Raw genomic sequence first — 14208 nt, forward strand, 5'->3', positions numbered from 1 at the left:
AATGACTGTCAAATTGGTTAAAATCAAACAATAACATTTGGATAGGTCACACTGTAATCTACCGTAGCCCCCCAAAAAACAAGAAAAGAATATCAGCGTGGTTTGCTTTTACATATTGCTATAAGTAGATATTGGTATAAGTAGATATTTATGACCTCGAGTGCAAGCAATGGGGAGAAGAGCTGACTGTGAAACACCATCCAAATTATAACAGTAACATGCACATCCAAATATTTCCAGCTATTTTTAAATTGAATTTTATGAAGTTTAGTTTCAAATTTACACTGAAGTGAAAGCACAGAAAAAAAAACAAAAAAACTATTCAAGTTACAAAGGTGGCACGGTGGCCGACTGGTAAGCACATAGCAGTTCCTCATAATTCTGAGGACCGGAGTTCAAATATCACCCCCGCCTGTGTGGAGTTTGCATGTTCTCCCCGTGCCTGTGTGGGTTTTCTCCGGGCAATCTGGTTTCCTCCCACCCTGAACTGGTCGCCAGCCAATTGCAGGGCACAAATAAACAAACAACCATTCGCACTCACATTCCCACCTATGGGCAATTTAGAGTTTTCAATGAACCTACTATGCATGTTTTGGGGACTACGTTGGCACCACATTGCATGCTGGTTTGCACCTGCCTTATTATAGACGTGGTATTTAAGGACGTAAAATCTGCCAGTGCAATTGGTCTAAGGCTTCATAAATCGCATTGCACATGCAATATTAATCGATTTTCATATACTGTACAGTAATCTTTGCACATCACACAAAATTAACTGCGCTGCAATTTAGCGTGTTTGGCAGATGCAACCCTGGTTGTGCCCGGTTAGTAGATCAGCTACCACATCTGTTTATGTGCACAGTTAATTTTCTGACCTTGCACTCTAAATCAGGCACTTCTCACCCTATCTCTGAGGAAGAGCGTCGACAACCTAAGGAAGAAACTCAATTCAGGCACTTTTTCTTTTGGACATTAACCACAGTTTGTGACCATAGGAGAGGATGGGAAAGTAGATCAACCAGTAAATCATGAAAAAGATATCTGAGATATCTGGGAGAGGGCACTACACCCTTTTCCAACTGAGGACCATGGTCTCAGATTACAGGGTTAGGGTACACTTTTTTAGACTTTTCCATGACTTTTCCAAAACGTTTCCCTTAATATCCAAGACCGAAAAAATTGCACATTCAAGTGAGACCACAGAAAATTAGTAAGATGCGTGCACGCATACGCAGTTTGTTGCAACACTTCTTTAAGAAGCAGCTTCTTAAAATATGAGGCAGGCCCGTATGTGCACATGTAACTGCACTTTCTCTCACCACATACAAACCTACTTGCTATATGGCTGTCAGGAAACATTAACTTGAAAAGACGACTTACGCCTTCCAACGACTTGTAAGTATAGTGAGAATTCATTACTTTTAATGACCACAGAACTTCGACTGTTAGAACTTCTGTTGACGCTGTTCACGTCCAATTTCATCTGCTTCACCGTTGGAATTGCAGACCCCACAGTCATGGCCGTCTGTGGTGCAGTAACTGTGCATGTAATGAAACCTGTAAACTTCCTGATGGAGTTTTTAGTCTTTGGCAGCCGACATATGATTCTTCCCCTTCATGTGTCTTACCAGTGCCACTTCTCCCATGCTGGTTACATCAAAAGATTTTGAGCAAAGTTGGCATTTCGCACATCTGTCGTCAGGGTCTTTCTGTATCCAAAGTTGAAACCTCAATTTATAAAGCCACTAATTTTTAAAATGGCACTTTCCTGGCATTGCGTTCTCTTTGAAATCCGCGTTCGGAAGATGTTTGAGTATGCCAGTGAACCCTCGCCAATGCCATGACTTGTCGCAGTTCCTGTATGGCGGTGTACGCCGCTATAAGTGGAACGTTGCAGTTCCATGTCAATTTTAATTGTAATCAGTTAAATATAAATCAAAAGTAACACCATTTTATTTGTTTTATGTATCTTAAATATTATCCATTCAACATTTCTTTCACTTTCCATAACTTTCCCAGGAAAATGCATAAAACATTTCCATAACTTTTTCAGGTTTTTCATGACCATGCAAACCCTGAGATTAACATCTTGTCTATGCCTAGAAATTCTGTCTTTAAAAATTATGAACAGAATCAATGACAAGGGGCAGCCTTGGCAGAGTTCAACCCTCACTGAAAACAAATGCCACCTACTGCTAACAATTTGGACCAAATCCTGACACCAGTCCTCAAGGCCAAAAAGGTCAATTAGGTGTGCTTCAGCTTGACAGCATCCCTCACTACCGGTGTCCAGCAACAGGTTCAGAAATGACTGCCACGACAGGCACTGCCCACCTAACGGAGGTAGCTCCGGTCGATCGCCTCAACAATGTAGGCCTGGAACATGACCCACTCAGACTCAATGTGCCACGCCTCCGCCAAGAGGTGGTCAAAGTTTTGTTGGAGGTGGGAGTGGACTGGCGGCACGGTGGCCGACTGTTTAGAGCGTCAGCCTCACAGTTCTGAGGACCCGGGTTCAATCCCTGGCCCCGCCTGTGTGGAGTTTGCATGTTCTCCCCGTGCCTGCGTGGGTTTTCTCCGGGCACTCCGGTTTCCTCCCACATCCCAAAAACATGTATTAATTGGAGACTCTAAATTGCCCGTAGGCATGACTGTGAGTGCGAATGGTTGTTTGTTTCTATGTGCCCTGCGATTGGCTGGCAACCAGTTCAGGGTGTACCCCGCCTCCTGCCCGATGACAGCTGGGATAGGCTCCAGCACGCCCGCGACCCTAGTGAGGACAAGCGGCTCAGAAAATGGATGGATGGATGGATGGTGGGAGTGGACTCTTCTTCCAACACGGGACAGCAAACACTCATGTTTGGGTATGCCAGGTCTGACCGGCATACTCCCCCACCATTGGGCCATCACACCAGCAGGGCGGGATCAGTTGACAGCTCCTCCCCTCTCTTCATCAGAGTGTCTAAGACATTTGGTCCAATGACATGACATTTGAGTTGATCATTAAACTGCAGCTTTGGTTGTCCTTGTTCCAAGTGCACATATGGACACCGTTATGCTTGAACATGGTGTTTGTTATGAACAATATCTGACAAATACCCATGTCAAATGACAAAGCACCACAAGGGTTTCCTCCCAGTCACACCCTTCTAAGTCTTATTGTCATTGGCCACATGAGCTGTGTACCCCAGCAGAATAAAGTATTCCCCAGCCGGAGCGCTCCCCAGCACCCACTCCAATGATTCAAAAAGGGTAGGTCCTCTGAGCTGCTGTTTGGTGCATAGGCTTTATAGGATTAAAGGTCCTGTATTTTGCCAAACCAACTTTTCTTCGGCGTTGGGATGTAATATTGTCTCTATGGTGCCTCATTAAACATGCATTCCTGTTTTTCAGATATTTTTCTACTGAGAGGCCTGAAATCTGGTCATTCGAATCTCTCGAGCTTATCTGCATCACTAGCGAAGATCTCTCCCGACAACAAAGCCAGCGCTGTCAATGTAACAAACACGTGTGCTCTCAAGTGGGTCTTCTACAGGGAGGCAACCGATCAGAGAAAAGAGGGCAGCCTTAGCCCAACAGGGACAAAGCAGATACAAAACTGGGTCAAATAGAAGTAGCTGTCAGAGGTGCCTTTTCTGGACACTCATGACAAAACCAATGTGGTTTTTTTTTTTTATGAAATCGACACTTTTGTACTAAGTCCATGTTGAGAGTCACTCTATGGAGGTCTAAATAGCCAAAATATGGGACCTTTAAGTATTATTTAAGAATCTGTGCACCGTGAAGTATTTTGCAGTGGTGTAGAACTGCAATACATCATACTGAGATGTGTTTCTAATAATTTGGCAACCTTATTATAAATTACAGTTCTACAACAGTAAAAACTACAACCACCATGAAAATATAATGAATGGTCTAACTAAAGTATAACAATAGCAATAACATTTTCCTTTTCACTAGAAATAAGTATATACTGTATTTCAGTATTTCCTCCTAAAGATGCTCAATTCCAACTATCATTTGTCACTTCAATATACTGCAGCATAAAATAGTTAACTCCATTCATCCATCTATCCATCCATCCTCTACAAGGCTTATCATCTTCATGGTCACGGGAAGCTGTAGCCAATCTCAGCTGACTCGAGGCGAAAGTCGGACTGGTCACCAGTCAATCTCAGGGAACATATACATTAGAGACAAATGACCATTTACATTCACATTCACACTAGCACTGAGTGGGAACTGAATCCAAGCTGCCTGCACCAAAGTCAGGTAAGTGTACCACTACACCTTCAGTGACATAAAATAGATTCAGTACAGTAACTCTTTAACTCTAATACATAACTCAAATTGGTTTTAAAGTGATGGACTTCAGGTAAAGAGCTTCCCAACATGTCAACAATGTGACTACACAGAGTGGTATACACACAGAAACAGGAATCACTCCATGATGACTTCAAGGGGAATGGGCTTTTTTTCTGGTTCTCTAGATCAATTGAAGCTTCTTGGAAAAACTACATATATTTGCATTGGGCCCAGGGTTACATAGCCATGGGCAAGGCACTTAACCCACTTTGCCATGTTCTAGCCTGCTGTTACAGAATAGGCTGAATAGGTCAAACAAAAGGAATATACAGTTTGACACACTTTTTAACAACAGTCCTGTGTCCACCATTTATTGAATCCACAGTAGTAATATAAAATATCATATAGCCTGGAAATCATCATGGTCACAAATGGTAATCCAGTTGCACTTGAGCCAACTGAAGATGAAGCATTGACACAGTGAGCTATGACGTGTGTCTGGGGCCAGGCTTCACAGGTCTGGATAAGAGCTAGTGCTGCTGCTTTTGCCACAGTTTAGGTATTGAACTGGATCCAGCAAAGATGCCATAAATCAAGCTGGCTGCTGGCCCATCCTGGAAGGAGGTTTTCATAGGCTCTGGAGTGGGCTTTCACTGGGTCAAGTACATTAACCTGCAACCCTGCACACCCTTTCCCCCAGAGGCTGGCATGAATTAAGATGTCCTTCCGCCTCATCTTTTGAGCCCCTAGATGGAATTTTATTCTATGAAAAAAAACAGCCATTCAGAATGGCAGATGTTCACTCGGGTAGCTGCCCATTATACTTATTTTAATTGGCCAAAATCTGAATGGCTTACCGTAATTTCTCGTGTATATTGCGCACCCATGTATAATGTGCACCGCCAATGTTGACCTCAAAATTCTGGAAAACCCTTCAACCTATGCATAATGCATTTTTACAATCCATGATTTTGCTTTTACCCATATGATCAAAACATGAAGTATTATCTGTATTTACTCAGGCAGAATTTATAAAATGTATACAATTCTTTTAAGAAAACATGATGGACCAGGTGAAACACATTTAATTTTATTTTAATGCGATTCAAATTAAACTGTCAAGCATTTCAGAAAATCATTATCATTAACCAAAACATAACAAAGAAATAAATGATGGTTGTTGTTTAGAAAACAAGAAATTACGGTACTTCAAGACACATTTTATAACATAGCTCAACAAAAAAATACTTTGTTGTGCAATTCCACTCTTGAAGCATGTGCAGGCACTTGAGAGACCCGAATGTGTGTACACTGCGCCCAATTATGTGTCCAAACTTTTAGTTCCGTACACAACCTCCTGGCAGAGTTTAGGATATTGTTTGTCTGATACTTCCAATGATACATCAAGAAGAAGACCAAACTTTTGCTATTCTGGCCCATTGGAATATTCTTCCCCAATCAATTACATTTTCTGAATCCCTTAAAATACCTGGGAAACAACTCTATAAATAGGCCTTCTTTTAGAAATGTGCATGTGCTGTGTGTTTTTTAAACAGTGTTACATGAAGTTTTACTTATTTGTTAGCTGTTTTAACAATTTATGACGGAAAAGCAATTCAGTTTCTTTCAAAACCTTATTTGATACTACATCTGAAAATTTGAAATGTTTGGTGGTTTCAAAATTCATTACAGCTGAAGTTAGGGATTGTTTTGGTTTTGTTTTCCGTCCATCCATTTTCCAAACTGCTTATCGCCACTTTTTTTTAATTTTTATTTTTAAATTAGTTAATAATGAATTTAAGTTACTGAATGCTGGGAATTCCAAGGAAAATCATGATGTATTTTTTTTTCTACCAGCCCAGACATTTAACTAAATGTTTTCTTGAACTTTTGAATTATGCTGGCAACAAACATAAAATATTAACATCTCTGCATTTAATGAATATACAAATATTTGTGTCACTGGTTGTATTGAGAACCATGGATTGAGAACACGGGGAATTAGGAAGTGTTATTAAACTTCATCTGAGCCAAATCAGAACCAAAAATGTAACTTGCCTCACTGAGCGTATAGTGTAGGTGGAACGCAAAAATGGGCAGTGCAGCGAGCATCATTTCTATTTAATTCCCAAGATTCATTATATTGAGCATATTTCGTTTAGTGAGACATTTCACAACTCTTACTAATCCAGTAATTCTCACCTGTGGGGTTTATTCTTTTTTTTTTCTATCAAAATTAATTTATCACACAGAAATAATGATGGGATTGACAACAGTCATTTCACATTCAGAGAAGAGATAGACATTTGCAAAAAAAATACTGTATATTAAAGGAGAAACAAGAAAATATATTTTATATTTTATTTATTTATTTATGTATTTATTTATTTATTTATTATTTGTTTATTATTTTATATATTTATTTTATTTCTTACTTCAAAAGTAAGCTTCTTCCCTCTTGCGATCAACTTCTTAAACACCTAACTGCTGCACTATTTGCATATACTGGCCACTCATGCCAGAGTAGCATCTGCTCCATTTGTACACTGATTGAGGAGTTTCTGTAACATTTGCACAACCAACATTGTCCCAAATTATCGCACTACTCCTCACTTTAAACCGCATACACTCCTTGAAGTCTCAGCGTCCTTTGCACAATGGTCATTGCACCGGACTATTGCAATATTAGTCATTCGAACTGCTCTAAGTGCTAGAGGACTCTGCATCTTTTTGCACAATTGTCAAAAAAAAATGTACCGGCATTACCAGATAACTAGCAACCCTTTACTGCTCAGTGACTGTTTTTTTTTTGTCAATGTCTTTCTGTCTCCAAAGTGTTCTGTAAATTGACTGTCTGTTGTCGTACTAGAGCGGCTCCAACTACCGGAGACAAATTCCTTGTGTGTTTTTGGACATACTTGGCAAATAAAGATGATTCTGATTCTGATTCTGAAAAGGGGGGCATGACAGAACCACTGACTTAACCCTTTGGCATATGTTGAGTACATGTGTAATGTGATGTGAGAAAGAACAAATTGGGTCAAGCCTTGAGCAACCCCCCTCATGTTTTGCCCATTTATCACCCTGTTAGTGCTTCACAGACTGACAATCAGCTTGTGTGATACTATACAACTGAAGTGTTATGAAACAGAGATGTTGTTTAGTACTGAGGACTGACAAGAGGAGGAGAGGAGATGCTTAAGTGGGTGCCCTTGATGGTACACCACTCTCTGAGCATGTTGCAGATTTTAAAGCCTATATATTGACTTTGTCTTTGTGTAATTTTACTTTACAATATACTTTTTTGTCCTGAAATAATGGTAAGATTATACACTGTATAATGTATAAGTTTTGACGCGCATAAGTTATTTTATTATACATATAATAAACAGAGGCCATGACTGCATGGTCAGTTTCTTTCACTTTTCCATGAAATTAAATATCTAAATCTGTTATATATTCAAGCAACTTCAGAGAGTGAGATGGCAATTAGTGATACTGCAATTTAGTGGGCCAGATAATGCCAATCATCTTGTCTCCACCCATCTGCCATCCATGATTCTAAAATTTATAAAAAAAACCTTCTCAAAAGATATCTTTCAGTGCAAATGGAGGGGAAACAATAATAGTCACACTGTAATTGTGCCCAATTAGATGATACATTGATTTCCTTAATCATTAAGTAACATTGTCTCAGTTTTGGTGCAAGAGAAAGGAATAGGCAGATGCGTAGTATGCGATGCTTAGTCATATGATCACATTCTCTATTCCGATCACCATGTTACAAAAATGGAACAAAGAGGGTCTGAGTACCCCGTTGTAATCCATTAGAAAGGAAATGCATTTACAAAACTGCTGTCATATAAAAGGCATGCATTCACACACACACACACACACACACACAATAGCTGGTGTTTATGATTTACATGCTCTTAGTCAAAGCAGCTGCAGTGCTTTCTGCCAGTCTAAAGCATCCGAGTCACACCACACTCAGCACATTCATGACACATGATTCAAAATGAAAAGAAATGAAAAGATTACATAAACATTTGTTTTAGGGACCCATTGAAGCATCATCTATCCATTTTTGTTTGGACATATCCTGTTTGTGACTATCACAGCTTGATGCAAGAGCAAGGCCGGGTGCACCCACAACAGATGATCAGTCTGCCAATGCACCTTTCAACATAAATATTTGCTAAAGGGGTGAATTTTCTTACCTGTGATGCACTATATATGTGATGATGGAGGCAAAGAGGCAGAGCAACATGACCGCCGTGCAGGCATACACGACCGGGTGCAAAAACTCCCCTGGGTATGGGGGGAAAGACAGCACCTTCTTCAGATCCTGGGAAATAAAGGAGCAAAATGGAGATTAGAGGAAATTGTCAGTTTCATGACAAATAATATGAAAGGTTTAGTTTCATGAGAAATAAAATCTGTAAGCATTTGGCCACCATAGTTACAACATTCCACAAAATCCAACCAAGGACGAAGATGATGAGCTGCACATATGCCTCAGTATATTGCTGACAAGACAGACAAGAACAAGTGAAATACAAATTGACTGCCAGAAAATATTTTGGAGTTTGATTACTCAACTCAGTACTTAAACAAACAAAGAGCATAAGATCGAACATAAAATTGAAAACAATTATTAAGAATAATAATAGGCGGCACGGTGAACCATTGGTTAGCACATCTGCCTCACAGTTCTGAGGACTGGGTTTCAAATCCCGGCCCTGCCTGTGTGGAGTTTGCATGTTCTCCCCGTGCCTGCGTGGGTTTTCTCCGGGTACTCCGGTTTCCTCCCACATCCCAAAAACATGTGTGGCAGGTTAATTGAAGACTCTAAATTGCCAGTAGGTGTGAATGTGAGTGCGAATGATTGTTTATATGTGCCCTGCGATTGGCTGGCGACCAGTTCAAGGTGTACCCCACCTCTCGCCCAAAGATAGCTGGGATAGGCTCCAGCACGCCCGCGACCCTAGTGAGGATAAGCTGTACAGAAAATGCATGGATGGATGGATAATAATAATAAGTCCAATTGAGCTAAAAAGACAAACATCAATGTTGATTGAATATTCCATCCAAGTGTTTACATATTGCATTTTGGGCATTTAGCTGAGACTGTAAGCCAGAGAAGAACATTGCAAAAGAAAATGTCCTTTTCAAAGAAGTGTTGTTTTAGGCGGTGGTCAAGTATTATCAGCACAGTGCCACTGTAATCTAACTCAAAACACAGTAAACACATAATAATAAATAACATTATGAGGTTTATATTAAATCTGTTGCATTGGGAAACAGACAAAACTATGGTTTCCATTCTGATGGACAGATAGTATGGCAAATATTGGACACTGGACTATAGAATGGAGCCGACTACAATATGGGGAACTGTATCTGACAAATTTGATCTTCAAGGCTGTGGTCAGATCAAGCAAGCATGTGACAGTATTTGTTCCTAACATCAGACATGCAAATGCAAAAGGCATGAAAAAGCTGCCAAAAAAAAAAAAAAAAAAAAAAACATTAAGCAATCTGGAAAACTGAAGAGCACAATAAGGCAAAATAAAATAAAAATTCTTCACGTAGAAAAACATTTATTTACACCGCTCAAGTACAGGTTGATGTAAAAATTTGGGATTAAAATTAAATTTGCCTCATTTCTTGGCTTTTTGTGTTTTGGCCTCCAACTTGAGCCAGGCCCATCTTCACCTGCACCTGATGCCTGGTACAATCATTGTCTGTTTCATTTCATTTTTCACTATTACCAACTTGAAAGGCTAATCCCAAAAGCATCCTCCAGGGAAATATTAAGTACAATATTTTCTGTTTTTATCGGCTGTTGCTAAATTTGAAGTGAATTCATTCTGTGTTGTGACGTCATCCCTAAAATCGCTGCGTCGCTTAATACATTTAACTTTAACATCCGTAAACTAATTAGATAAATGTAGGCGCGTTTCCTAATTAATACAAGATGTACTAGCGGAGGGGGCACAGTGACTGACTGGTTAGAGCGTCTGCCTCATGGTTCTGAGGACTGGGTTTCAATCCCCGGCCCCGCCTGTGTGGAGTTTGCATGTTCTCCCCGTGCTTGCGTGGGCTTTCTCCGGGCACTCCGGTTTCCTCCCACATCCCAAAAACATGCATGGTAAGTTAATTGAAGACTCTAAATTGCCCGTAGGTGTGAATGTGAGTGCAGATGGTTGTTTGTTTCAATGTGCCCTGTGATTGGCTGGCAACCAGTTCAGGATGGACCCTGCCTCCTGCCCGAAGATAGCTGGGATAGGCTCCAGCACTCCCGCAACCCTTGTGAAGATAAGCGGCTCAGAAAATGGATGGATGGATGGACTAGCGGATCAACTCTCGTCGCCGATGTTACGTGTGCTTCGCTGTTCCACTGGGACCACAACCAGGGCGACGACCCGCAACACCTCATCAGCTGATCTGATGAGCAAAAATGGTCCGCATTGAGTGAGTCGGACTCGTTCCCGGTGAGGGTTGGACTCCGCCAAGGCTGCCCTTTGTCACCGATTTTGTTCATAACTTTTATGGACAGAATTTCAAGGTGCAGCCGAGGCGTAGAGGGGGTCCGGTTTGGTGGCCTTAGTTTGCATTTCTGCTTTTTCCAGATGATGTGGTTCTATTGGCTTCATCAAGCTGTGATCTCCAACTCTCACTGGAGCAGTTCGCAGCCGCGTGTGTAGCGGCTGGGATGAGAATCAGCACATCCAAATCTGAGACCATGGTCCTCAGTCGGAAAAGGTTGGCGTTCCCTATCCAGGTCGAGGATGAGATCCTGCCCCAAGTGGAGGAGTTCAAGTATCTTGGGGTCTTGTTCACGAGTGAGAGAAGAATGGAACGGGAGATCGACAGGCGGATCGGTGCATCGTGTGCTGTGATGCAGACTTTCTATCCGTCTGTTGTGGTAAAGAAGGAGCTAAGCCGAAAGGCGAAGCTCTCAATTTACCGGTCGATCGACGTTCCTACCCTCACCTACGGTCACGACGCAACAAGATACAAGTTACCCATGCCATTGGCACAAGCGGCCGAAATTAGTTTCCTCCGCAGGGTGTCCGGGCTCTCTTTTAGAAATAGGGTGAGAAGCTCGGTAATCCGGGAGGATCTCAGAGTAGAGCCGCTGCTCCTCCACATCGAGAGGAGCCAGATGAGGTGGCTGGGGTATCTGATTCGGATGCCTCCCGGACGCCTCCATGGTGAGGTGTTCCGGGAACGATGAGACCACAGAACACTTTTCCACTTTTCATCAGTGCATCTTAGATGAGCTCGGGTCCAGAGAAGCCGGCGGCATTTCTGGGTCCATCCATCCATTTTCTGAGCCGCTTCTCCTCACTAGGGTCGCGGGGGTGCTGGAGCCTATCCCAGCTGTCATCGGGCAGGAGGCGGGGTACACCCTGAACTGGTTGCCAGCCAATCGCAGGGCACATAGGAACAAACAACCATTCGCACTCACAGTCATGCCTACGGGCAATTTAGAGTCTCCAATTCATGCATGTTTTTTGGGATGTGGGAGGAAACCGGAGTGCCCGGAGAAAACCCACGCAGGCACGGGGAGAACATGCAAACTCCACACAGGCGGGGACGGGGATTGAACCCCGCACCTCAGAACTGTGAGGCTGACGCTCTAACCAGTCGGCCACCGTGCCGCCTGCATTTCTGGGTGTTATTGATAAATGGCTTTTGCTTTGCATAGTAGTTTCAAGTTGCACTTACGGCTGTAGCGCCGAACTTTAATTACAGACATTGGTTTTCTGAAGTGTTCTTGAGCCCATGTGGTGATACCCTTTACGCATTGTCGGTTTTTGATGCAGTGCCGCCTGAGGGATCGAAGGTCACGGGCATTAAATGTTGGCTTTCGGCCTTGCCGCTTACATGCAGTGATTTCTCCAGATTCTCTGAACCTTTTGATGATATTATGGACCGTAGATGATGAAATCCCTAAATTCCTTGCAATTGCTGGTTGAGGAACATTGTCCTTAAACTGTTCGACTATTTTCTCACGCACTTGTTCACAAAGAGGTGAACCTCGCTCCATCTTTGCTTGTGAATGACTGAGCAATTCAGGGAAGCTCCTTTTATACCCAATCATGGTACCCACCTGTTCCCAATTAGCCTGTTCACCTGTGGGATGTTCCAAACAGGTGTTTGATGAGCATTCCTCAACTTTCTCAGTCTTTTTGCCACTTGTCCCAGCTTATTTGGAACGTGTTGCAGCCATAAAATTCTAAGTTAATGATTCTTTGCGAAAAACAATTAAGTTTATCAGTTTGAACATTAAATATCTTGTCTTTGTAATGTATTCAATTAAATATAGGTTGAACATGATTTGCAAATCATTGTATTTTGTTTTTATTTATGTTTAACACAATGTCACAAATTCATTGGAATTGGGGTTGTACAATGCCATTATTCTCTCTGAGAGAAAATCCATTCACCTCCTGTAATTGACTGTGGTTGACTTTCAAAAACATTATGAAAAAATACAAACAGTAGAAAAAGGAAAAGGAAATAAATAATATCTTAATAGCGGATAGCTTTTTTGTAAAGTAAAAACAAAAAATTGCTGGAAATTACACTGCAGATGAGCCTGAACGATACAATGTGCTGTACTTTCCTTTGTGATTTGGGATGCTCCATGACAAGACAGCGTATGAGAGCTTCCAACATATCAAAAAGCTTAATGTAGTTTGTTGATTCGTGTTTAACAAGAAAATATTAAGTTTGTATTTACCCTCAGAGCGATGTCATTGAAGGACAATGAAAATTGGTTAATTACAATTACAATGATATTGAAGATGTTGATGGAAAACAAATGCCCATAGCACCAGGAATAAACGGTGCTGAAATTAAGCTTTTTATTTGGTGAGCTAAATTATGTACTTCAATTGTCAGTTGCATTACCAACAGAAAAAATCCATCCAGCTTCGGCTTGTATGTGGCCGGAGATAACCCACTTGTCCTCAAGCACCCAGCTCCTTCAGGCACCCCAAGGCACCACAGGTCCAGAGGAGCTGTATAATTCCTTCCTCTTTTTTTTAGGTCTGCCCCATAGTCTATATATATATCTCAGAATCAGAATCATCTTTATTTGCCAAGTATGTCCAAAAAAACACACAAGGAATTAGTTGGAGCCGCTCTATATACACAGTATTTGCCAATGTGCTTGGAGAGGAAGAGGCAAAAAAAGCAGTTGGTGAACAGCTCAGAGAAGGGTAGGAAGGTGAATCTTAAGTCTGCACTCAGGACCATTTTGGAACAAGGAAGATGTCCCTTATGACATCAAGGATAAGGAGGGATCTTTTTCGGTTGGAGAAATTTTTTTTTTTGCCATGTATCCTCTTTTTTTTTTATTTCACAAGGGAAAGCTTATACGGTATGTGGTTCCTAAATGAAACATGTTTTATTATGAACACAGCCTCAGATTCGGAATAACTCGAAGAGTTCTGGTGAAGCCATAGGAGCTGGAGACAAAAGGTCAGAGATATTTTTATGAAAAAGCAAGAAGGGTGTGTTTGGTTTGCAGACTGGTAGTGAGCAGGTTACAGCCAGGCGTGAAGCAGTTGGGATTAGTGTACACACATCCAACTGCTCCTTTAACGGAAAACTGTGAATTATTACTGAGTGAGCTTCTGCCCCAAGTGAAGGAGTTCATGTATCTTGAAGTATGGGTAAGAGAAGAAAAAAAGATCTGTGCTACATCACAAAGAATACTAGGCATGTTCCTCCTGCTTGTAGAGAAGAATTAAGGAAAGAAAACAGAGACAGATGCCAGTCTGATTTGTAGTCTGACCTCACCTAAGGTTCAGCAGCATTTACTAGTGATCGGAACAGGACAAATTGACAAATTTAACAAACAAATATATGTCACAACAGTGATTG

At 41.4% G+C, this 14208-nt stretch overlaps 1 protein-coding gene across 3 annotated transcripts in view; it reads right to left on the minus strand.

Moving 5' to 3' along the window:
- Positions 1–14208, minus strand: part of LOC133485514 (adhesion G protein-coupled receptor A3) — a 230774-nt gene that overhangs the window by 33336 nt on the left and 183230 nt on the right. For all 3 annotated transcript variants that reach the window (XM_061789329.1, XM_061789330.1, XM_061789331.1), the window contains one exon: positions 8526–8653. In XM_061789329.1, the coding sequence (XP_061645313.1) occupies positions 8526–8653 (128 nt within the window). The remainder of the gene's footprint in view (positions 1–8525; positions 8654–14208) is intronic.

Source organism: Phyllopteryx taeniolatus, chromosome 11 (genome assembly GCF_024500385.1).
Source record: "Phyllopteryx taeniolatus isolate TA_2022b chromosome 11, UOR_Ptae_1.2, whole genome shotgun sequence".
NCBI lineage: Eukaryota > Metazoa > Chordata > Actinopteri > Syngnathiformes > Syngnathidae > Phyllopteryx > Phyllopteryx taeniolatus.